At 35.7% G+C, this 27,697-nt stretch overlaps 1 protein-coding gene across 1 annotated transcript in view; it reads left to right on the top strand.

Moving 5' to 3' along the window:
• The window catches only part of MEGF10 (multiple EGF like domains 10), an 86,580-nt gene that overhangs the window by 19,913 nt on the left and 38,970 nt on the right, over positions 1-27,697 (top strand). The window contains exons 5-7 of the mRNA XM_063295277.1: positions 19,901-20,147; positions 21,896-22,016; positions 24,288-24,424. Of these exons, the coding sequence (XP_063151347.1) occupies positions 19,901-20,147; positions 21,896-22,016; positions 24,288-24,424 (505 nt within the window). The remainder of the gene's footprint in view (positions 1-19,900; positions 20,148-21,895; positions 22,017-24,287; positions 24,425-27,697) is intronic.

The raw sequence follows: 27,697 nt of genomic DNA, 5'->3' as shown, positions 1-27,697 counted from the left end.
GTGATAGATTGCATTTAGTTTGTACACTTCCTCTATATCCACTGTCCTCCATGTCCAAGAGATATTTAAAAAATTCTCCTTAATGTCAAAGCTAGGTTTAGTGTTGCACATTAACTTGGGAAACGTAGATACATTGTAGTTTACAAATTACAGTCCCTTTCAATGTTTTGATTATTAATGGACAAATATTTATTTTATAACGAGTAAAATGTAAGTCCAAAAAAAGACTCTGATGATTCCTTTGCATGATGTCTTACAAATTTTACTTACTTGCTAAGGTAATGGAGATAAAAATGTTCAGGGCTCCTTAGAAATTAGCAAATAATGTTGTAATAGTTAAAGCTCAGCAGTTAGATTACAGTTGCATAGGAAGCCAAAGCAAGATGGAATACTCCTTACCATACTCCTTACCATACAACTCCCTGGATTTTTGCATGAAATCTATTTCATTGCACATACTGTTGCTCCTTTCTGTCCTCTTGAAGTTCCCCATGCCATCCTGAAATTATCCTGTGGAAAATGCAATAAATTGTTGCATTATTATCATTATTGTTATCACTTTACAGGAAAACTAATGTACCATAGTTTAAAAATGTATTCAGTTATTAATAAATACTTATACTAAGGCCTAAGAGAAATACAAAAAAAATCAGATTGCAGTAAAAATATTATGTCTTCTCCCAGGCCCACAGCTCATCCATTCCAACAGATGCAACTTTAACATTCCGAAGAGTTTTAGGTACTTTTGCCAGCAAGAACAGTCTTTTTTACCTGGAGTCAGAGACTTACGTCCCAGACCAGGTAAAGATTAGCCAGCAGCATTACATGAATAGATCTTACACAACTAGGCTACTCCAGAGCTTGCTCCAGCTGCTTTCTATTGCATGTACAGTAACAGATGATACCGAACACTGAATTTTTCATCAATGCTGCTGATGGGGTACCTTCAGGACAGCTAAAGGCACATAGATTTTTTTCTCCAAATACCTTGCTGATGCTTCCCAGGATCTGCCATCAGAGTGAACTACTTCACTCCACTGAATGGTGGGGATAGCACTGGTAGTGTCATTCTTCCTTTCATAATGGCTTCAGGCCTACTCTAATGTAACACTAACGTTTTGTTTTTGTTTCCAAAAGACCAAGTGATGTGTCATACTTTCCTAACTTCTCAAGTAACTTTTGATTTTTTTTTCCTTGTCCCTCCTTTTCTGCTCTTTCTAAGATCAGCCACTATTTCACTGTATTTTGCCTTTCATGTTGTTTCTAAACAGAGCTCTTTTATACCCTACCCTGGGGGTACGCTCCAACTGGCCCCAAACATTCAGTGTGTCACATTGCTTTGTTTTGTAATAATTAGTCATAGAATCAGTGAACATTTGTTTTAATGATTTTGGTAGGCTCATATTGCAAGTTTGAACATTCTTTCAAACAAATAATTAAGAAAAAAATCAGAATGTATCTTGCCCCAAAAAGTAGCATGGTAAAAATAGGTTATTTTATGCTTCTTAAGAACTTTCTGCTTTTCTTTGGCCCATCAAAAAATAAAAGATGTTTCTAATGCCTGAAACGTTTTTTTATGAAAATCTGTTTATGAAAACAGATAAAAGGGATGCTCTGCTACTGAAAACAAATATTAATATAAAAGAATATACATCTGCATATTCAGCAAAGCAGCTGACATTCATATTCTGACATGGAATCAAGTTATTAAAACTTTATTACCTGTATATAATAGATGAATATCATTTGAGCTGAGCAGAAATCAAGTAGAAGCCATCCCTTGGAATTTGGATGTCATCTTACAACTTACATTAAAAGAAAGATTCCTAAAGTAGTTGGAACATTGACTGATGTGTCAATATCAGAATTTATGGGGAAAAATAGCCACAATGAAAGCGATTGTGTGATAATGATAATCTTAATAAATGTGATTAGAAATTCTCTGTCCAACAGCAGAATTAGTATAGGATTATTATTCTTTATTGAAAGAGAGGCAGTCCATCCAGACTTCAGGGTGCTAAAGCATACTAGTTTTCACATGTCTGACAGCTAAGGTCAGACTATTGTAGTTAAAAGCTTAAGTTAACTGCGTGTTAACTTTATGATGAAGTCATCGTTTACACTTAGCAATAAGTCTGATCCTTTTTATGTAAGACCATAAGAAGAATCTGGCTATCTCAGGCCCACAGCTCATCCATTCCAACATTCTGAGTTACATTCTGAGTTTGTGTTCCTAAACACAAACAAGACAGCAACAAAATGGAAGCAGCTTTTAAAAGGGAAGGGTCATTAAGACTAGTAGTGACTGATAACTAGATCTTTATGCATTTAATTTGTCCAGTCTCCTCTTAAAAAAATTTAATGGCCATCACCATATATGATGCAGAGCATTCTACATTTCAATTGTGATTTTTTTCTGATTCTCCCTGTATTTTGATTTCAGTGAATAGTCTGAATTTTAACTCTGGGAAAGGAAAAATACTTCTCTCCACATTTTTTTATATCATGATTTTTTTGCATCTTTGTTGTGCTTTTCCTTTCCACTTTAAGCTAACATTTTATTTATTTGTTTTACGGTTTTTTAATACTACCTTCTCTGTTTCTGGACAATCTACCTGATAAAACATAAAACTTAAAACCATTCCAACATAATCAATCCCCAACCCAGTAAACCTAGTTAGCGTTGACTTTCCATGTGGCAGAGCTGCTCTATTCCTTAATCATTTGGGTTTCTTTCTTTTTTTTGCATGTTTTTTAGCTGTACAATATCCTTTTTTAGGCATGGTAATCAGAACTGTACACAAAACTTCAAGGGCAATTTCACCATAGATTTATACAGACTATAAATACCATTATATTGCCTTTTTAATTTTTCATTTCCTTCCTAATAATTCTAAGCATGGAAAGATGGTGGATGGTGTCACTGGGAGTGCTTTATCTTCCACTGCCCTCTGATTCACACTGTTTATGCAACCTTTCCTTATATACTTTAGCACCCTCTATTCTCCCACTGATTCTCTAGTTAGATGGGCAGGTACCTTTAACAGTATTTTTAAGGTCTTGAAAAGTTTATCTTAAAAATAAAACAAAAGCATACTAGTAGACACTAGTAGTCTGACCACCTCCTCTCTTCTCTTTTTGAAGGCAGATGCTACAAAAAGCAGAAGCAAACCATTATTTTTCTCAGTAGGCTATGCTGGCTTCATTCTTCTTAAAAATTCAAGTGGCAGTACCTATATAGATGAATTCCTTGCTTTAAATTTTCATCCTGTTCAGTTATAGTTGTCTATCCAGAACTATGGCTGTTGGAGATATATGCATGTAATGTCTAGTCTGAACATTGATTTCATTTTTAATTTCAGTTAACATCAATTATAATAAATCAGTATTAAAACATTGATTATGCCTTTCTTAATGCAACTTACATCTAAAGAACTTTGAACACTTGTGCTTCTGAAATCCTTGGCATCTTAAGAGATAAAAAAAATTAAAAACTGTAGGTGAAAATCTTTAAACTAGTTTCATTGAATAAGGGGAAACTAGAACTACTGGGGGGGGGAACTATATGGCATTGTTTTACGTTTCAGACTTGATAATTCAGGCTAACAGTTCATTCAGTATAGTGAAGTCCACAGAAAGCTTGTATGTGTGTATATTTAGCTAAAGAGAGAATATGTTCCTTCTTTTTTTTATTTGGCAACGGGCTAGAAACCAGGAGACTGAGGGTTCTAGTCCCACCTTAGGCATGAAAGCCGGCTGGGTGACCTTGGGCCAGTCGCTCACTCTCAGCCCCACTCACCTCACAGGGTTGTTGTTGTGGGGAAAATAGGAGGAGGAAGGAGCATTAGGTATGTTTGCCGCCCTGAGTTATTTATAAAAATAATAAAAGGCAAGATAGAAAATAAAAATAAATAAAATAAAAATAAATAAAAATAAATAAAAATAATAATGCAATTATCAGTGAATTAACAATTTAATTCAAGCACTAGACATCCTAATATGCAGACTGTCAGCACAGACATGAAATCTAAAAAAATGTTATGAAAATTAACTTTTAAGGAAATTGATGCACAATGGGGAAACAACATGTTTCTTTTAGGGAACAAGTGTATGAATAGTGAGGAAGGAAAAAGAGAGGCAAAATTAAAAGTATTAGGTTGCTGGTTTTGATAAAGAATCTGTGGAATGAATTGAATGGAGAATAAATCATATGGATGGACAAAGAGAGAAAATGAGGCACAGATAGGGGAACTAATGCATAGAAGGAAGAGTTTTGGGTGAGCCTGACCCTCCTAGGAGGTAGTAGGTGTGGGGTTCACTTACAGGGTGGTTGTGAGGAATATGCTAGTCATCTGATGGATAAAACTGCTAGGATTTACTCTGCATTGGACTTCAGCCATGAAGCAGGGCCAGTGGCAGCTATAGGGGCTAGGTCTTACATGATCGTCTGGAAAGAGTTTGATCCTGTTGGGCCTGAGGAAGTAGACAGGGTTCTTGCAGCTGTTAGTTCAACCACCTCTGTATTAGATCCATGTTCCTCCTGGATGGTTAAGGCTGCCCAGGAGGGACGTGTGATTGGGTTTGGGTGGTGGTTATTTCCTCTTTGAGGAAGGGGGTAGTCCGGCCGGCTCTTAGGAGACAGTGGTGTGCCTGCCCTCTGGAATATTCTCCAGGGCTTTTGCAAGGCCCTAAAGACCTGGTTCAGTGCCCGGGCCTGGGACCCAAGTGTGTGAAGGGTCCCTTCACCTGGCCATGTTAATGATTAATGATAGTTGTGTTTTTCTCAGCTGCTATTTGTTTTAATTTTTGCAATTGTCATTATCATTGTTTTATTTTTATTTTAATACTGTTCACTGCCTAGAGTCAATAATCCATCTCAATAAATATGGATGGCTATATAAATTAATTAAATAAATAAATTGTCACGGTTTTCTCAGTTACATATTTTCATGGCCCTTTCAAAGGAGGAGGAGGAGTTGGAAGAGGAGTTGGTGATCAGTCAGAACAAAAAGTCTGGCAAGACCAATTCTGAGATATTGGTTGATACTTCTTCTGATCCTATAGTCTTAAAATGGAAGCAGGAATACGGTCACCAAGTGTGCAAAAGCACCACCACCTCTGAGCTGAACATTGGCAAGCAGAGAGAGACATGCAAAATTGCTTGCCAGAACATCTTGCAAATAGTGGTTTGTTACTCCTGAGTAGGCTGGTGCTCTTAAGTAAATCAGCAGCGATACCCCATCTGAGCAGAACGAGCTACTATGCTGGGGTAGAAGACAAACCTTCTGAATTAAAAGTCCTTATCTAGCTTTATTTATATACTAGAATGCCTATTAACAGCCTGTGAATCCTGAATTTTGCTCTTAGAATTTGGATACTTTGACCTTAACTAGACCTATAACAGCCCCTTGCTGATGATTCTTTAAACCTTTCTACAAATACTGTAATCATTTGTCTCAAGCCCCAGGCTGGACTATGACCTTGTCTTTGTCTGTTAAATTTTGGTGTTAATGCCATGTGTGAAACCATAAACTTGTACTATTCCTTAATCCCAGAAATGGTAGATACTCTCTCAGCTTCTCAGCCTTCCTTCCTCTCAAATACATAATATAAGAATATATCATAAAAAAGAGTTAAGTCAGGACACATGTGAGTCTGTTGCCAGCAACAGTGTTAAAAATAGTGCACATTAATCTCCTTTAAAAGAGAATATCTTGCTTTTACTGAATTCAGGCAAATGAACAAACTTTATTGTATTAGGACTACCACATTTTAAAAATCTGGATAATAGCAGCAAGGAATGAGGGTTACCCTGTATCTCTTTGCTGCCATCAAATGAACAAACAGATTTTTGCAGATCAGATTTGTTAGCTCTACACTGGATTCTAAAACTTGAAGAATTTCAAAAGGTGTTTAAAGATCCAGGCTCCTGATAATAGCACAACTCTAATTTCCTGGTATATAGTATTAGTGAAGATGTTTGATAAAGATAAAATGTAAGAATATAGGAAACTGCTTTATGAAAAGTAAAGTCATTGTCTGTAGCAGGAGTCAGCAGTCCATTTTTGACATCCTGATACCATTACGCAATTTTACATTAAACGTCTGAAAACTTGCAAGATCACACTTGAAATCATTGAAATCTTGCAAGTTCTGATATAAAATGATTGAATCTCACAAGATCCTATAAAATCTCAGTATATTTTCACGTGAGTCTTGATTTTAGATTTTTTTTTAAAAAAAACTCCAGTTGGATCCCTAGTTCCCACATATATTGAACAGTTTATCTGTAGTCTATATTGACTGATGTAGCTTTCTAGGATGTCAAATACACTCTTTCCTAACACTATGCCCAGGATTGAATGTGGGATCTTCTGAATGCAAAGCATGTACTCAGGAACTGAGCTGATATTTCTTGTTAAGTCTCCAGGCGTGACAGATAACAAAACAGAAACAAAACAAAACTCCATGTCTTTTTACTTTTAGAGCACATGTTTATTATGGAAATTTTCAGACACAATCTTCATGCTTCCCTGCAGTGTCATTTACCATCAAGAATGTTTGTAAAGGTCTTGTAAAGTTCCATACTGCCAATTATTTTTCTCACAGGATCTGGCAGATGCAGAAGAGAGTAGAAACAGTACTTTTTGGCACAATTTCTGTGGGATATTCACACGAGGTACAAACTCTGCCAGATTCTCAGAGAAGCATTTCGTTTTTAATCAACCACTGAAAGACTGAACTCAACCAAAGCAGACAATTGCATTTTCTCAACCCAAGAGAAGAATAATCAGGGAATCAAAGACAAAAATAAACTGGCAGTTGGCTCATTTTTGTTACTGAAGTCATATCAAAACATCAGCTGAATATTAGGCCATTTTTTGGACCTATCCTGGGTTTGAGAAATATGCCCCATGAATTCTGAAATTGGTGTTTCATGCCATGTTACAGTAGACATTATTCTGGAATAATTCTTTACCTTTCTTGAGGAAGGTAAAACAATAATTCATTTGGTTATTGTTGACTGGTCTTCCTCAGGGTTTAATCTTCATGTTCTTTTATATTTACATGGAATTAGAAGGATAGACTGTCTAATGAGACAGATATGCTTCTTGTGTGGGAATATTTAGGCCATGGTTTCTCAACCAGGGTTCCGCGAGAGGTCACTAGGGTTCCCTATATACATATAGTGTTGTGGCCTATATGTGCCTAAATGTGCAGGGGTTCCCTGAGGCCTGAAAAATATCATAAGGGTTCCTCCAGGGTCAAAAGGTTGAAAAAGGCTGATTTAGCCTGTTTTAGATGGCATAGTATTTGTCCTGTATTTGGGGACATTTCTGGATTTAACCATGCACCTGGATACTCAATAATTGTTGAATTCCTTTAGTATTTTATTCATTTAAGAATTTATATGCCACTTTTTAAAACAAAAGTTTTCCCACAGTTGCTTGTATATTTTAATTATATCTATGTTGGATATGGTACAGTATGCTTTCTATATGAAGCTAGACTTATTTCAAGAGTTCTTGTAAGAATTATTTACAAGAATTCTTGTAAAATGCAAATGGCCCAAAATGAGGCAGGATTTCAGATTTGCTTCCAGATCTAGCCATAAAATCACAGAATCAAGCCCTGTTCAGTGCAAAAATCTAAATGAATATTTCCCTAATATATATCTCCACTTGAATATATTGATTGAAGGGAACTGAAATAGGAATCAGCCCATTCCTTTAACATCATTTTTTATTTTCTTTTTGACTTCTAAAGTATGAGCTATTCCACCCAATTTTGTGTCAAAATTTGCAAATTTGATAATCATTCCCTCCATATTCTCATTCAAGTTATTAATTTAAAAAATGAAGAATACAGCATCCTTGTGGTATAGTACTAGGTTGGTTCCTCCAGCTTGATGAAGAACTCTTAATGAATACCCTTTGAGTAGAATTTTCTATCCAGCTGTGTTTTCACTTAGTTGTCATGCCATCCAGCCAGCACTTAACTAGCTTGTTAATCAGATTGCCATGGCTAGTTTGTCAAATGCTTTACTGAAATTCCATCTACAGCATTCCCACAATCTGCTAAGAAAATCATCCAATCAAAAACTGAGATGAGATGAGTCTGGCAAGACTTATTGTTGCCTAATCCATGCCTAATTACTGCATTGCTTTCAAGGTGCTTACTGCTCAGTCTCTTTATGAATTATTCTAGAAACTGTTCTGTTCTGATGTCTGTTTGACTGTTTCTCTATTCCCCTGCTTTAGAAGATAATATTTTTCTGCCTTCGGCATTTCATCCTTAAAGATCATACATTGAGATTTGGCTAGACCATCTTTTGTATATTAGAATGTGATTAATCGAGCTCTGGAGATTTCAATTTCTTTAAAGAGTTATTTCTGTTTGAAGTTGCACATGACTGTTTCTGAGAGCAGGATACTGTCCTGAGCAATGATTGGGGAATCCGGTTTTACAACTGTAACTAAAAGGAGATGTATACAGGAAATACATTATAGAGACAGGTAAAGTTTAATACCTAGATACTGTAGCTAGAGTCCACTTTTTATTGAACTAGAATACTTCTCATTGGGAGAAAATGGCAGATTAACTCATTAAGAACCCTTCGAGGGGTGATGAGAGTTGTGGATCAGTGCATGATGAAGGGATTTGGGGGTCCAAATCCAATGGCATTGATTCTTTAACGTCTCATTACCTACTGACCATAAGAGGACAATAGGTGTATCTAGAGAGTTAAGAGCTTATTCTGTCCCCTCTTTGTTTAGCACTGAGCCAGTTTTTTGTTTGCTAATCTGAGGTCAGTTCCTTCTGCCTTTCTCCCCAGGTACCCACTCTATGCAAGGCTTTGCCTCTGCCTATAATGTATTTCCTATAATTGTAAAATCTGCCTCACTAGTCCTTGCTCAGGTCGGATTCTCATTCTCAAGAATGCTTACACATACACACAGAATGTTTCAGCTCCAATGATTCTGCAACATGTTGAATTTCAGTCTTGTCCTTTCATCCTACTCTTCACAGCTGCCTGGTAGAACTGATTCCACCTAGAGTCAAAATAGGAATTGAGTAGTTCTGCCTTTTCTTTGTTTCTTTTCTGTAAAGAATGAATGTCATCTTCACTGAAAAGTTGATATGCTGGTTTCCTTTTCTTATAAGAAGCCCTTTGCCAACCAGCCTCAGCTCATTCTGAGCTTTAACTTTTCCAAACCATGTAATTAATTCCAGGCTACCTATAGTCCACATCGTTCCCCAGATTCTCAATAAGTTTTTTGTACAGCACATTGGCTTCTTCCACTGTCTTCTATTTTTACTCTTCTTTGAAATATTTTGCAAATTTGCTTTTAGGATTTTCTTTTTAAAGAACTCCCAACATGTGTCTTCCTTCCATTCTCTGAAGGAGAAAAGTCAGGAATTTCCTGAAAGGACTATGCTTGGCAGAGTTTATATTCCAACATATGTTGGGGTAATTAAAATCTGCCATTACTGTACTTCATGCTTCTTTCACAGACCTGGCCCTGAACCTGATTTGAATAATGGAGATGACTGTAAAATCGTGAATAGAAACATCATGGAATGTTTAGAAAGTGAAATGAATGAACTTGGCTGTTCATGCTTATCACTTAAGCTATTAATCTCACCCATTGGCCCTGCCAAGTTTCTCTGTTGGGCATGATGTTACTTTTTAATTGAACGACTGAAATCACTTTGTGGCAGCCACCCACCATGGTAGCCAAATTACATTAAATTATACGTTAGGTTGTGCATTAAATTCTGGTAATCTAACATGGTGGCTATCTGGTAGAAAGGAATAAGTGTTGTCTCTGCTGTCATTCAAAAATGCCACAACTGCCCAAAAATGAGTACCTATTTTGGAAAATCATGTAGAAAAAAATAATTACATTAGGAGTATTGAAAAAGCATACTTTTAAAAAGTATGTGATAAGGAAAGTATGTATGAACCCATATTACAAGAAAAGCTGTGAATAGAGTAATTCATAAAATCTTGCAACACTACCATGGAGCACATCTCTTCATTTTGGCTACTGTTTATGTGATGAACTAGTTCGTCCCATCAGTGCTTTGAAATAAGCTACGTTCGAGATATTGTGAATGATGCAAATGTAATTTTTTTAAAAATGTTGTGACCAAACCTGGCTCACCTAAAGCAACCCAATCACTCTGAAGGTACAACATAATTTTATTTGCTTGCAATCAATAATACAGTATTTACTGGACCCCCAGAAAAGCATTGATTCTTTGCTGAGCAGCCATGACGAAAAGCAGAACCAGAGCCTATATACCTTTGGCCCACTACACTGAAAAGACAAGACAAAGAAAAAAACAGAAACAGTAGAAATTACAGTGTATCGTTGGAATATTTTAGATAAGCCCATCTGTTTTATCTAAAATATTCCAATGTTACACTGTAGTTTATCCCTTCCCACTAGGTCAGCATGCTAGCCATACTATCTTTGAGATAGGGTCAGTGATACAAACAATCTGGTTTACTGGGCCACAGGAGTCTTCTCCCTGTCAACACTCAGGGTCAATTCAGCTTGCTGTGAATGTTTCTTACAAGGGCACTTTAAGCAGTTTATATGTATGGGGGCATGCATAGAGGGTACCTTTTACCACCACAAAAAGCATTAGAAGAAGAGAAAAGACAGTGCTATTTTCATTGCAATTCATGAGTCCCATCTCTGAAAAGCTTTGGAATACTTTCCTCTCTTCCTGGCATAATTTAATAAACTTGTCTGCTCAGTATTGATATTCACAAATACAATGAGACATTTCAAGAGATATTTTGTGTGCACAACTCTAGTTTCATTTAAATATTATTCAGCAGTAAGAGGTATAAAATAATTTCCCAAATAATGCCATTGGGAAAATAGCAACTAAAGTTCTGCATATCTTCAAAAGAGAAAAATCTTTTAAAACACATATTAACAAATAGATGCACATTACCCTTTTATATTTTACTATAACTTTGAGCTAAACTATCTGTCCTTCTAGGAAAATAAGGCATATCTTTTAATATGACTATGTTGGTTAATCCCATTTCATTTATGGATACAGTTTTACATTTCATTTACATCATAAAGCAGAAGGTAAACATGTTAATTAAAGTTTAAATGAAATGATATTGACATCTTATACATCAATGAATTGAGATGGACTGGGATTGGACACTTTCAGTAAGAAGATCACTTTACTACTCAGGACATGAAAAACAAAGAAGAAATGGAGTTGCTTTCATAGTTACCACATCTGTAAAGACATTGAAGATGGAAACAGACATGAAAAAACAAGGAAAGTCTTTAAAAAGATCTCTGTGCTCAGCAGGAGGTTCCAAACTTGAATTGGTATGCTAAAGGACACCAATGGACAGACGGTAACAGATTCAAAGAAGTTAAAAGAAAGATGGAAGGAGTGAAATATTGTACAATAGAGATGTCAGCATCCAAGATACCTTAGAATAGATTTCCTATTTACAAGAAGACCCTCCCCCAGCCTCTCCCAACTCACACACAGCCTGCACCAGCCCTCCCAGGCCCTTCCCCAGCCTTCTGCAACTCGTACATGGGAGTGAAATACTGTACAGTAGAGATGTAAACATCCAAGATACATTAGAAGTTATTCCCTACTTATAAGAACCTCTAGTACTAGAAGATATGCACACCAGCGATACCCAATTGGGAACTTGAACTTGGAGAATATGCAACTATGGCAAAACTAACAGCATATATATACATAACAAAATTTTAATCAAATTGAAGCGAGAATGGTTTCCATATACACAATACATCACACAGCAAGTCAAATATAAAAGCAGAATGGTTTCTAATGGGGATAAATGTTTATAAATATTGCAGATTGGTTAGAGTATAAAGATCGGAGAAGTTAGAAATCAAATACTCCCCTCTCCTCTCTTTCCCTCTCCCCTCACCTTGTTTCTTTTCTTTTCTTTTTGATTTTCTTTTCTTTTAATTTTATAAACAATAATAAATAATAAAACAGTAGAGACCTAGTATTAAACATTAATCTCAAAGATATAAAACTTCTTTATATTATAAAATAATTTGATGCATTTTGCAATTGTCTATCAATACCATACTTAGCTCTAATTGTACAATTCAGACAACCTTACGTTTATTAACATTTTAGAAATTATATTTAACATTGGTATAAACTTTTTTCTTTTTATCTTTAAAGGTTTAACTTATCTAAACCCTCATAGTGTTAACAATTTCTAGTTTATATTGCATAAATACCAGTGTACCAGCTAATATCTGTATTTTATAATATATTATTCACATACTTGGAGGAAAAAAAAATTCCTGTGAACCTACAGTGGGGAAATCACAAGATATGTAGGTGCTGTGGTCTGAGGGAGTAACACATACTGCTTCAGCTCACCTTCCCATATGTACTAATAATTTCTAAGTGTGAAAAAAGTACTTTAATGATACAAAGAAATCCAAATTAGCCCACAAATCTAATTACAGCTAGTCCTCAGCTTATAACCATTCATTCAGCAACCATTCAGTTATGGCGGCACTGAAAAAATGAATGTACAACTGGTCTTTGCAGTTCTGGCCACTGCAGAGCCCTCATAGTCACGTGATCACAATCCAGGTCCTTGGGTGCCCGGCTTGCGATTATGACATCACAGGGAGCCATGGTCACATGATCACCATTTGCGACCTGCTCTGCCAGCTTCCCACAAGAAAAGTCAATTGGGAAGCTGGTAGAAAAGGTCTCAAGTTGCTCTGGTAAGTCACTCCCACTTTTTCTCCCACCTGCCTGCACACAGCCTGCACTGGCCCTCCCAGGCCCTTCCTGAAGCACCCTCGTGCTCCTTACCTGGGACTCCTGTGGCTTCCAGCTTAATGACCCACGAGTCTTGGAGTTACAACAGCAACTGGGACTGCCCAGGGTTGCCATCGCTAAGCAATGTAGTCACGTGATGTTGTTGCACTGTATGACTGCATTGCTTAGCAATGACAATCCCAGTCCCAACTGCCATGGTAACCCAAGGACTACCTGTATAAGTATATATTTATTGAAGAAGATAAAAAGAGGCTATGAGTAAAAGAAAGTGATGTACACAATAAAAACCTATACCAGAAAGTTATCTGGCTAAACTGGAGATAAGTTACCAACTCATTCACTGGTTTAAAATGGTACAGAGACTTAAGGAAAGTCTTCAGGAACAAACAGGGTCACTCAGGAATAACGAACAATTCTCGGAAAAAGAGTAATGGCTAGGAATGAGGATCAAGGTGCTTTGGTGAGGTATTATACTGTGTAAATGGGGTGACTCAGATTGACTGCTGTCCTGTTTACATAGGCAGAAGGGTAGGATGGTTCTTGTTTGAATTTATCTAAGCAAGCAATAATCAACAAAAAGGCAGTAACTTGCCTTCAGGGAATTTGTGTATTTGCAAAGGGATGCTGAAAGGAGTAGAAGGAGGTAAGAAATGAAGCAGCTATCTGAGCATAGAAGAGATTTTAAACATGGCAAGCCAACCAGAATCAGATTTCATCACACTATTAAAAATCATCATTGATGCTAATACAATTCCATATCCATGGTCAGTGTTACGTGTGAATCACATCAGATGACATTAGCATTCACAATGAAATAAATACAAAATTTCAGTTGGGAAAAAGTCACTACAAATTGTAGCTCAGTGGTGAACCACACTCATATTTGTGTTTTCTAAGTTTGCTTCCGTCATGATTCTCTTTCCCACACCATATTTCCTGTTTTTCAGAACATGATTAAAAACCTTGCTGTCTTCCCAAATGTTCTTCAGTATTGCATACTACAATTTATTTAAGAATATTGTGAAAATATGAAAATACAATTCTAAAAATGTAATGTATCTGAATAACATTTTTTTTCATTTTTCTTTGCCTTCATGGATCAAAAATAGTAAAAAAAAATTACTTAGATTTTTTTCATGCACAGCAATAAATTAGAATGATGAATATGTTAAATGGCAAAAAACCTACAATATAACAAAATAAACGAAATAGGAACAAAAGATTCTAGATGTGAAAGGAATTATACTATACAAAAATGTGATTACATATTGCTTGAATACATATAAAAATAAATTGAGATCTATTCCTTTTAAATAAAACATCAACAATGATTAAATACTCTTACAGCATCAAAGAGTAGCCAATTTATTATGGCATAAGTTTCAGTCAACCATTCTGGTGCTTTTTTTACAAGCCTATGTTACCATGGTACATGATACATCCAAATTATCAGACATCTGTACCTTTCAATAATATTGTGGCATTCATTTCTCTATGTTCTTTCCACTGTGTGTGGGGAATGCCTACGTATTTAGTTGACTATACCAAGTAAGTAATGATGGTCCTTGCTGCCATTGTTGTTTTTCTGCCCATTTACAGATTTCTTCCCATTGAATCTAAACCTGCATGAATTCTGAGACTGAACAACAGCTAAACCCACACCGACACCCCCAGAGAATCAAACCACTTGTCTCTTCCATAGAGAAAAATATATAACTATTTGCTTCTTCTGTACAGCCCACAATCCATGTATATTTCTTTGGTAAACACAACACAAGCCCTTTGAAACTATTTGGGACACTGAATAAGGAACTAAGGAAAAAGAAATTGATTTGACTAAGAATGCTTCCAGATTGGTAGAAAGTGAAAAGCATGATGCAACTGTTCCATCTTTTTCTCCTTAATGGATATTTTGTTAATGAAAAAGATGTAAGAAAGGGTAGATAAACTCAGGATACCTACTTTGAAATGGACCCACAACAATATAGATGACATTAATTCATATTTTATGACAAACATTTTGGCCTTTAATTAACCAACACTTGGCCCTTAATTAACCAACACTTCAACTTTCCTGAAGGTATTTATTCACTCCACTAGATCATGTCACCTTCATTCAGATTTACTATGTCATTTCCTTTTCTCTTAGTTTCATAGATCCACAACATAGCTATTTTTCCATACATTTCATTTGTTAATTCATGCTCTTATCTATTTTCTTCTCTTACATTCTAAGTGGTATGCTATAGTCATCATAGGCCCTCTGTTGCTCATCATGCCCTTGGTCAATTAAGGCTTTCATATAATAATTTTAGTCATATTGAGAAATTGTAGACTATATTATTAGTCTTTGCAAATGATAAGGATAGTACCAGTCAATTTGGGGAGATTTTGTCAATCAAAGCCCACATTTGCCTTATCCAAAATTTGCTCACACTATTCCATGCAATCTAGAAAAGAACTTGCAAGCCACTTACTGTTCTCTCAATTTGGTTGTATATGTAGTGTATTGATATAAATTCAGAATTCTATACAGAATTTAATATTTGAAATATGTTTATAGGTTAGGAGGGAGGAGGCAGGACAGTAGTTTTCCTGAATAATAGAATAGTAGCTTCATGAAAAATTGCTTCTGAAATCAATATGATCTTAAATGCAGTTTCTATATAGTATTGTAAAAAAAATAACATTTTATTTGACATGGCTAAATAACAATATGATCCCAGCTATTGTTTTTGAGTTTAACCAGGGTTACTTCAGGATGTATTAGTCATCCTTTTCCCACTGAAATTAATAGCTCAAGTTAGTCATGACAAGTTTAACTTACAAAGACTTACTCTGGAACCAACCCAATATCTGGATGAAATTCACAAATGAGCTTTGTAACAGAGTAGGGATTTGAAGTCAGGTCACTCAATTTAAAGGAACACTAGGCATGTTGTTTTCCAGTTATTTAATCACTTCTGTCTCTTTGTGACTTGCTGGACTGTGTATCAGTAACTGTTTCTCCGAGTTCTTGTAAACTCTCATGCTTGTGACATCAGTAATAGTATCTAGCCACATTGTCTTTGCCATTTTTTCATTGCCCTCAATTTTTCTAGGCATCAGGATCTTCTCCAATAACTCTTGCCTTTGAGCTATGTGCCCAACATTTGTAATATTTAGCTTCATTATTAGTAATTTCAGTGAGCAATCTGCTTTTACTTCATCAAGCATGGAATGATTTGTTCTACTCTGATTCAAGGTATTAACAAATTTTCTTCAGCATCTCAATTCAAAGGCATCAGATTTGTCTTTGCTCAGCTCTTCAGATGGTACAGCTTTCATAGCCATATGTTACAACTGGGAAAACCATGGGCTTTGTTAACAGTGTCTGACGTCTCTACATATTAATTCAGGCATAAAATACTATTATTTACTTGGTATATAAAATGGACTGTAAGGTGGAAAGAACACGCAGAAGGAAAGATTAGAATTGCAAACACGTAAGTTTATCTTCATCTTCAGAAAACATCTGAAATGATCAGTCACAAATCGTAAGTTGATGAAAAATCATATGGTAGCTCCAAATATATAGTTTTGACCAGTTTTTTTGTTGAATTGTTCTTTGCACCCATCAGATATTCTATTATTATTAAACGCTATTCTGAAGAAGCAAATAGAACTGCATGCAATTATGCTGAAATCAGCAGGAATAGGCTAGAACAGTTTGAATTTAAAGGAGACTGTAACCTGAATATTCTAAAAGATACTAAACAAAATTAGTCTTGTAGTCTGATAAGTCTTTGGAAAAGCTCAGTCTGTCCGACAAACCTAATACAAGCATATATATTTTCAAAACATTGTTTTCTGTGATTAGGGGGGGGGAAGGTAATTACTGTTGTGAATGATAAGCTGAAAACCCAAGCTCAGACAAGAATACATATCTTCTCATCTCAGACAATGTCAGCCCTTCGAGGTAGTTTAGGCAAGAAGCACACCCAGGAGTACTAGCTCTATCTTTATTGTAAGGTTGCATTAACAGAATCTTGCAAATCTGAAAGTACATCTCTCTCCTTTTGCCTTTATAGTCCAATAACTAGGGAGGGTCCCTTCTGAGATGTCTGCCATGCCCCCATTCCTTCTGCCAGCTCAGGTACCTCTTATCTGACCATTGTGTAGGTTACAGCTCTTCCTTCTGTCTCCCAAGGTCATTCCCACATACCATTACAGACATGGAACCCACATTTTTGAAACCATTAGTGGACAGCTAGGACCACTGAATGGAGCAGAGCTTAACACAGTGGAGAAGCTGCATTCAGAAAAAAAAATATTATCTTAAAGAGCATGTTAGAGAAATACAGGTTATTGATCTTACACACTCAGCCCTCCCAAGCATAAAGAATCACATGCTTAGACAAAATAGGTTTAAAAGTAAAAAGAGTCTTACTGATTTTAATTCTTGGTTCCGTTACATCCATCTTCGGTGGAAAAATGAAGATTCTGTGTTTCTTCTGTTCCCTAAACTTAATGAACTCTCAGCCCTCATTGCTGCCAAGAGCTGCGTGCAGATAGGGGCAGAATCCTTCTGATTCATAGGCCCACTGCATGGGGCCAAGATGGAGGGAGAGCAGCAAAAGCATGCTGCCTCCTCAGATGGTGGAAGGAGGAAGAGAGGGAGAGGAAGTGGGAGTGGCAACAAACAGCTTCCTCACACATAGAGAATTGCATCATGGGATCAACTCATCTATATGCTAATGAGGCATGCTGATTTGTTAACATCTCCAACAATTTTCACATGGGAGTGATGGTCTCATGTAGACAGAGAGATAGACCCAGCTCTTCCGCCATTGCTGCAGAGCGGAAAATTAAGAGTCCTTTAAAATCAAGCAGAAGTTGCTGAATGGAAGCTGGAAAACAAATGGAATATACCATCTGCCCAAACAGTCTCTTATAAATAGCTGGACAATCCAGGAAATTGAAAAGGCCAGGTAACTTGGAACAGCAGGAAAATATGTTTAAAAAATCTTCTACTTTTGTAGGAATGGTAAAAATTAACAAGAATTCTGTGCTAGATTGTTTGTTTGCTTTTCCTGTACAGTGCTAATTGCCTTTATTTCTCTGTATGAATTACAGGATTTATTTTCAAGTTGTATGCATTACATTGTAATACTTACATAGAATTCTTGTCTAACAATAATTTGACATATTTTCTGAGATTCTGGCTGGAAATGAGTCATTTGCAACAGGACGACATAGTCTTGTGGACTGCCAGAAACATTGTCTTTACTTTTGTAATTCTCTCTTAAGTTGCTTTCCCTGACTGGAACAGCTGTCATGTATCTTTACCAATCTGAAGTACTTGAAAGTTAATGTTTATAGTTTGAAAGCGGTTTTATGTTTTATGTCTTCTTTTTAAAATAAAGTTTGGTTTATTTGAAAGGCAACATAAGGCAACATAAGATGTGAGAACCCTATTTCTTTCACACACTGGCAATTAGAGGAAGGATGTCAGATAAGATTGTTGGATGGCAACAGGAATTACTTAAGAGCTATCCCAGAGCAGGGCCAGGGTATGAAGGCTTCTGGTAGGAGGTTCAGTATCTCCAGGTTTCTATCCTGTAGACTTGGATGTCCCACTACAATTATACTGTACATAAGCACAACATTTTCTAGTCTACCAGATGCATTTAAAATTATTTACATTTTAATGTTAAATGTGTGTGTATGTATGTATGTATGTATTTATTTATTTCACAATTTGAGGGAGCATATGTTGTACCATATAGGCAGGATGTCTTAGTAAAGAAGTACAATGTACAAATGAATGAAGAGTAATAAAAAAATTACATGTTGTGTTGAACAGTTTTTTTTTTCTCATTGTGTGTCTAGACACAGTCATGTTTTTATTGTGTATTACAAATCATAACATCATTAGACAATTGTATCCAAGACAAAGCTGTCATATCTAAGTAACGTATAAAGACATATTAATGGAAAAAAATCTTTGTTAAGAACCTACCACTGTTATTTGTGTAGTCTGAAGAACTTAGCTTTATACTAGAGTAATGATCAGTCTGAGGAGATGCCATGAGTTCTTTTTGTCTCCTCTAAAAAAAATAGGTCTGTTTTGCCTCAGGAGAACACTGTGGGAATAATAGTCACTAAAGTGGCTCAGCAACAATTATTAGCAAGAATTTTGCCATTTTATTTTCAGTTCAGCATGAAAATAAAAGCAGATGCTCTAAGCGTATGTTTAGTAAATTCCTGGTGAATTTCATATGACCCTTTTATAGGTTATTTATAGTTTTGTCATTTAAAAAAAATCCTTCACAACATTTTCTCATGAAAGACAGCAATGATGAAACTTGGAAAAGAATGTGTTTACAACGATTTGTCTCATTCAACTTTACAGTTGGCAGCTCTTAATCCCTTTTTCAAGGTCTACATATAATAAATGCCCACAGTAGTACTAGATACTTAATAATTCTGTATATGTGTATACATAATAAAGCGCCAGGAAGTATACAGCTGACTATATTAGGTGCTTCAAAAACTGTTTGGATTGCTAATGCGTAGTAGCACAACTATGTTTTTAATTTTTAAAAACTTAATTTTCTTACATTCAGATTCTGCCTGTAATTTTTATCATCACTACAACCATAGAGGCAGGTTAGGCTGAGAAAGAGTGACTAGCTCTAGTTTTCAGAGAGGAAATGGAGCATTGTTGATCCACATCAGATAGCAAAAAAATCCATAAAGAAAGTAAGCAAGGAAATAGATTTCAAGATGTGTGTGTATATTTCCTGCTTAAAACTTCACTTTATATTTGCTTAAAAATGGCCTTTTAACATTTCCTATCATCTGCTTTGTTGCAATAAAACTTGTAAGACTGCTTTTGCATTTTTTTTAAAAGTCCATTTTCAATTATAATAATTGATACAAAATATTTTTTCTCTCCCTCAATTTTAAGATGAAAGTTGAGCAATACACTTTGCCACTGAATCATAATAAATTAACTACTATAGAGAATATGTTGTCAAACAAGCCCCCATAACCTTGCTTTCTGTTTTCTGCACAGCATGTGATAGTTACCACTGGGGACCCCACTGCAGTAGTCGCTGCCAGTGTAAAAATGGAGCTTTGTGTAATCCCATCACTGGAGCCTGCCATTGTACTGCAGGATTCAAGGGATGGCGCTGTGAGGAACATTGTGACCAAGACACATATGGAAATGATTGCCACCAAAAATGCCAGTGTCAGCATGGAGCCACCTGTGATCATGTCACTGGAGAATGCAGATGTCCCCCTGGATACACTGGAGCTTTGTATGCTGTTGATATATTGGTTATTGTTGAGTATTAGTGGATTTCACAATTATTTTTCTTTTTACAAGGAAGCACTTAAGGAAGATGGCAATATTGCCCTCATGCTATGATTGTTACTCTAGTGATGACAGAAAAATAATTTACACTCTGTGAATAGTTTTGTTGGGATTTGATATGGTCTCTCAGATCCAGATCGAATATGCTAACTCCTGGATAACTAATAAGCAACAGAGATATGACAAATTTGGAACTATATTTTAATATTCTGAAGAGTATTATATATATATATATATAATGTATTATTTTTAATGTTGCTTTTATTAATGCTTGATGTCTTTTATTATATGCAAGCCATGTTGGAAGGATTTTTGTCCTTAGGCAGTCTAGAAATAGTTTAAATAGAATCCAGTTGAACCTTCAAGCCTAACCAATATATTGAAGCTTAATAGTTCATCGTCGAGAGCCCATTGAATGAGATGTGGGAAGAAACCATTTCATGCATCTGACACAGTGAACTCTGTTTACAAAAGCTCCTGTCACAATGAATGTTCTCAGGATATTTTTCACAACAGTGGAAATATTATGACAGTAGATATGAGAAATACAGTAGTCAGTACACTCTAGTGTGTACTTGCACTAGGGAAATGCAAATTCAAATCCCTGCTTTGTTATGAGCTAGAATCAATCACAATCACAATTATTTTCATCTTACCATCCTATCACAACTAAATAGATGTGAGTGGAGAATTGCTTGGAGTTGCCTTGAGAAAAGGTGAGATAAAAGTATAATGAATTCCTCTGCTGCCACCCAGTATGCCTGTTCATGCCAAAAGTTCCTTTAGAATTGTCTAGTAGCTCTCAGAGCAGAATATAGCAGAATCCTTTTGGGAGAGATGGGTAGAGATAAAAATTTGGGATATATATATATATACATACATACATACATAGATATATACATACACACACACACACACACATATACACATACATGCATACACACATACATACACATACACACATACATATATACATACATGGAAGCCAACATCTTTTCCCAAAGCAATCCAAAGAATGAACATTTTAGCAACTCATAAGAACAAAACATTTCAAAAAGCATACCAAAAAGGCAAAAACGGGGGCAGTGATCAGATTTTTTTTTTAAAAAAGGGAAAAGTTAATTTTAAATAGAGAAAGTGGGACCATAAGCTGTTTTTGTACGTAACTAGGTAATTGTGCACCACACATAGCAACAATATGTTAAAACTATAATACTCTCTAACCCTAACCTACCCAGAGTTACTCTCTGAGTGAGATGGATGGGGTATAAATTTGATGGATGGATGGATGAATGAATAAATAAATAAATAAAAATATGCAATCTTTATGTCAAGTGTGGTATTTTGCCACAAAATAGAGCAGAATTCAGGATAGAATTGGGAAAATATTTAATCAGAACTAGACAAAGGATTTTTTAAAAATAGCAAGTACATTGAAACTTTGAATAGTAAAACTTCATTGACTGAGTTAAAAATTCCTGTAAAGAAGTGAAGGATTTTTGCAGTTTTTAAATTGACAAGATAGGAATAATCTGTTAGCCTTTGTAAATATGGAAACTTGCTGAAGTATAGAAATTATCTGCATAATTTCCCTTTGGTTTTACAGATTAATAACCCTAAGCCTATTAAAAACAAAAATATTTTATTATTTCTCTTACAGTTAACCACTCTGGGTGTGTGCTTTATTTTTAGCTGTGAGGATCTTTGTCCACCTGGCAAGCATGGACCACAGTGTGAAGAAAGATGCCCATGCCAGAATGGAGGAGTATGTCATCATGTAACCGGAGAGTGTGCCTGCCCTCCTGGATGGATGGTAGCTATAATTTCTTTAAATTTCCATCACTTTAGACTCTGATGAAAATTTATTTTGATTTATAACCTAAGACCAGGCATGAAGAGAGGGAATTTCTTAGTATAAAATGTCACCACAAGGGATTAAAACCAAGCCATTAAAAACCTATACATCCAACAGTCTAATCTGTAACAGGCTAGCTGATCCTTTCTTGATTTAAAAAGCCAGAGTGATATAGTGGTGAAAGGAAACCAAGGTTGAGTTTACCTTCAGTTGTGGAAGTTCCCTGGGTGATTCTGGGAGAGTTATTCATGCTAATGTGAAATTGCTTCCCAGTATTGTTCTGGGAAAAATTAGGTCTCAGACTGCACTCACAAATAAGCACATACCAAATAAAAATATCAAATACCGAAGTACTAGTGAGTAGGCAACAAAAGTACATAGTATCTGTTCTACGTAGGATGCCTGTATAGGATAATCCGTAGAAACCCCCGCAAGCTGCATGTATTCAACTTTCTGTTCTGTTTTTCTAGTCATATGTTGTTTTACAAGAATACTAGGCCTTATTCTGCACTCCTAGTCCTAATCTGACATTTGCAGAAAAATCAAGGAGGAGCATGAAAAAAAAAGAATAAGTAGAATTTTACAAACTATTATCTACAGTCCATTGCAATAAGCATAATTTTATGGTAATTGTATTGGGTAGGAAGCTGTACTTCCTTAAAGATAGCTTTGATTGATTGATTGATTGATTGATTGATTATGTGCCATCAAGTTGTTTTCAACTCATAGCAGCCACATAGATAGATTTTCTCCATGATGCTCTATCTCTAACCTGTTCTTTCAAGTCTCCCAATGATGCACTCATTGCCACTGTAAGTTAGTCCATCCATCTTGCTGCTGTTCATCCTTTTCTTCTTTCTTTCCATCTTTCCCAGCATTAGAGCCTTTTCCAGAGACCTGGGTCTTCACAACAACTATTTAATCTCAAAAAGCTACTGACTAGGAACAACAGATATAGGAACCACATCCTACAGCAAATCCAGATGCCAAATCGATCTACTATATTTACTCTGACAACATTATTGCTGGACCTAATACAATATCTACACCATTAAGGAACTTAATACTTGCCTAATATTCAGTATGTCATCATTAGTCAGCAATGCCTAATGATCAGTAAGTCCACTAGACTTACAGTGGACCAACTGGCTAATCTGTATGCATCCTGATGCTAACCTCAAGTTTAACTTTCTTGAGAAAATTAGAGACCAACTTTAATGTGGAAAAGTGAAATTAAAATTCATCAGAATCATTTTTTCCATATTACATAATGACCAGGATTTTATATCACACAAATCAAATACTTGTTCAGGGCAAAAATGTCTGTGTCACATCAAACTGCTTTATTTATGCTAACAAGAGTATAGTAATGTTCATTAATCTTTTATACCGCATCACTGCCCACCCTGCTTCCTTTTCTCCCTTCCAACAACATATATGTGAATTATAATACACCTGTCTCTTTTTATAATCTGTGATCTATGAAAGCATACACAGTGTTATATTTATTAGTGATCAAATGTGACAAGATTCTTTGCCATTTTTGAAAGTTAGGAGTCATTTTACCACTATGTATCTCTTTTTTCTTTGTATTTTGCATTTGATGTGCATTTGATGTGTGAAAGGCGAAAGAAAGAGAAAAAAACCCCCAAAGAACCTAAATTAGAAATAATCTCACATACAAACTAAATTCCCCCATCTATGATCCTTAATTGATCTCAGCTATTTGTCCCCAGTGCTAAGATTGTGGTCTAAGTTTCATAGCTGCCATTCCATGAAGCCAATGTTCTTTACTAAATACCATATTATACAACCAGCCAAAGCAGTATCTGTTTTAAACTCTGTCAGGAAGGATATAAATGTACATTTAGAACAAAAATAATTTAAGTTAACAAGCTTTTCATGGGTGTGTTTTAGGTGTTTTAGTTCTAGGTTATATGAAGGAAAAAAGGGAAATTATATGTTTGAATCTGTTACTGTTGCTTAGGAATGAAATCATGAATTAGTTTTCTTTTACAGCATAAATATTCTGACAAATTAACAGCCTAACACTCATGTGAAAACAAATATAGTATTACAAAGCTAAAAAATATCTTGCCTGTTTTACATGGTGTGCAAGCTGTCTCATACAAGAATATTTTAATCTTGTTGCTTTCTTCAAAATCAGTTCACCTTTCTCCCTCATAGCCACACTCCCATGCAAAAAACTGAAGTTCTGTTTTCACACAGGGCACAGTCTGTGGTCAGCCCTGCCCAGAAGGGCGTTATGGAAAGAACTGCTCCCAAGAATGTCAGTGCCACAATGGAGGAACATGTGATTTAGCAACTGGACAATGTCGTTGCAGTCCAGGGTACACAGGAGAACGGTAAGAAGAAAAAATGCCAGAACACTCTATCATCATTATTGTGGAAAAGAGGAAAGCTGGATGAATTTACAGTATTACACAGACTAGATTACTGTTCCAGTCAAAATTAAGCAAAACCTGAGCTGGTTCAATTTTAGTCAAGAACGTTACTGGAATTCAATTATATAGCTAAGTGATTTTCTTTAGCTATGCATCCATTGGTAACGATCAATTTATTATCTTATTTTTAAAAACTCTTTGCAATTTTTTTGTCCCCCCCCCCACTCATTCTGAATAGTCTGGCCACTTCACTGCAAACCATAATATGAAAACGTTAAAAAGCACTGCCCCATTTCATCTTTTACATTTATTCCTATTTTATTGTTTTTTAATCAGTTACAGCTTTATGTGAGGACATAAGTCATGAAAACTCCCATGGTTGTGAATTAAGCTGTTTGCACATTTTCTTCTGCCCGTTATTTTCCCAGTATCATCACTTCACTCCCTTCTCCCCAGTTACTATGAACTCTTTCCTTGTAAATGTTAGGGGCTTAATGTCTTCTTTTTTTCTTATATTTTACCTTCTTGTTGATATGATACCAAGAATCATTTTAAGAAGGGAAGAAGAGAAAATTCTGTCCCACAAGTATTTAAGTGAGCTTTATGCTAGAAATTAAATTCTTATCCTACTACTTCTTATGTATGTGGGATTTGTGCAGAATAACTTTCCAGTGGATTCTTTTTTAGCTATTGAGTTATAAGAACTCGCTATATTTTATAGAATCTTGCATACTCTCTTTGTTGTTTCAAAGGAATGTGTAGCAGCTGGCCATAACTCTGGCCTCTTTTCCAAACCTTCAATTATCTTTGCATAACATTATTTTATGTTATTAAGAGCAACATCCAATGGCACACAGATGCCTGGGGTGTTCCTCTTTCAACTCTCACAGGAAATATCATGTTATGTAGTTTGTCCTAGTGGATTTGATTCAGAGATGGACACTTAAGTGAATAAATCCTCACATAATAAATCAAATGGTGCTTTGTGGAATAAGCATTTGATTAAATATTATAGCAAAATTCTGCTTCACAGATCAAAATTCTGTTATAATTTTCAGAGGTCTAATATAGAAAATTGACAAAAAATGTCCTTCTTCAGAGCAATCAGGAACTGCCTGCCTTAAGTTTAAATATGGAATTAAAAAAAGAGTTGTTCTTACATCTATTCAGACTATTTTTCTGTGTAGCTCAGTAACTGTCTAGCTCAGCCTTTCTCAACTTTTTGACCCTGGAGGAACCCTTGAAATATTTTCCAGGCCTTGGGGAACCCCTGCACATTCAGGCTCAAATATAGGCCAGAAGGTACAAAATTGTTAAATCCATTTCATGTGTAGGCCTGTATGTATGCATTAACGGTGTTCTTAAACTAAAAATAAAAAGTGAAACGTACTTCTTTAATGTGAAGTTGCCTGAATTTGAAATAATTTTTTAAATAAATAGTTATCCCCCAGGGAACCCCTAGTGACCTCTCGCAGAACCCTAGGGTTCCACGGAACCTTGGTTGGGAGACCTTGGTCTAGCTCAACATTAGCAGCAGCAGCATTCATTGCATTTTATATGGAAATGAGGATGTTCAGAATTACTACATTGGTGCCCTTCATAATGGGCAATCAGGAGGAGCAACCCCTTGAAAGGAAAGAAATAGTATTCTAATTACCTTTTATGTTTAAGAGATACTCATTGTCTCCATTGCCTGACTCCTGTCAGTCACTCTAGGCCAGTGTTTCTTAAACTTTTTTCTCTCAGGACCCCTTCCCACTTTTAAAAATTATGGAGGATCCCAAAAGAGCTTTTGTTTCTTTGGGTTTTATGTATTGATATTTACTGTATTACAAATTAAAATAGACACATTTGCTGCCCCTACTGCTTCTCACAATTGTTTGATGGGATTTTAATAATGTCTTATTTTTCAACATAGGCTGGCAAATAATTTTGATTTTGCAGACCCCTGAGAGGATCTTGGGAGACCCCCAGGGGTCCTCAGACCATACTTTGAGAAACACTGCTCTAGGCTACATCAGAGTGTCCTGTTGTATGTGATTTTTTACCATATATTCATTACTGTGACATATTGATGGTGTACAGAAGCTACAATACCAAAAAGATTTTATCAGTTAGATGATTAGGCCAAGATCAAACCTGGTCTATACACTAAGTATATTTCCTATACTTGCAAAGCATGTGTTCTACCTCTCATCTAGGATGGCTTCTTAACAGCAAAGATAAATTAAAGGGGATTTGCTCATGAATTGTTTGCTGGACCTGACTGATAGACACCTATGGAGCCAACTTTTATTGTTTTGAGCCAACCTCAGTTATGTTTGTTACCCCTCTAACCTGGTTCCATTGTCTGAAGTTATCTACTTGTTTTTGTTTTTGTTTTGCTTTACTATCTTTTAGTAAACAGATGTGGTTTCCATCTGTATGAAATATTACAAACAGAAAAAATGGACTTAAGATAACATTTAAAATAATATTAGAATGTAACCACAGTTCTTAAGGGCTTTATGGGTATTTGAGTTATGGCTTTGCTGCCAAGTTTTGAGAATCATGTGAACACCCACACTTATGTCTTGTAATTGATTGACAATGATTGTTTAGATTATTTTTTTATATTTACATCATTTTTTTTTACTAAATGTCCCTTTTCTTAAACTGAAATGAATGATTATGGAAGGCTGGAAAAATACAGTTTAGCTAGTGTTTGAGCTACAAAGATTTTACAGTAGTGGGATAACTTCATGCAGATGGACTTTAAATGCTTAAGAGTTGTTTTAGATTTAAACGTTCTCTTAGCATTTATATTAGTTATTATTAAGCAGTCCTATTAAAGAGATCTATTTTCCTTCCTTCTGACTTTATGTTTACTAAATAGCTCTTTATATCTCTCAGTTGATGAAGTAAGATTTTTGTATTCCTTCTTTGTATGCATATTATTTCAGCATATCACATAATGATATTACATTTCTGCTAAATTACACACTTTTGCCCATTATATAATGCTACTAGCAAACCAATGGCAATGCACTATGCACTGCAAAAACTCCAGTTCCTTGCCATCCTTCAAAGACCTCCTTTTTCCCCTCCCACTTCAAGATTTCATGGAGCTCAAATACCGCCATGTTTCCTTCTTCACTGGAAACAGTCCTTGCTACACTACCACCTCCCTGCATGCTTTTCATCCATTTTCTGTTTAACACTGACATGAAACCATTGAGTGAGGCCACTGGTTGG

This window comes from Candoia aspera, chromosome 2 (genome assembly GCF_035149785.1).
Source record: "Candoia aspera isolate rCanAsp1 chromosome 2, rCanAsp1.hap2, whole genome shotgun sequence".
NCBI classification, from domain to species: domain Eukaryota; kingdom Metazoa; phylum Chordata; class Lepidosauria; order Squamata; family Boidae; genus Candoia; species Candoia aspera.
The sequence above is the reverse complement of the archived record's forward strand: the minus strand, read 5'-3'. Positions and strand labels throughout refer to the sequence as shown.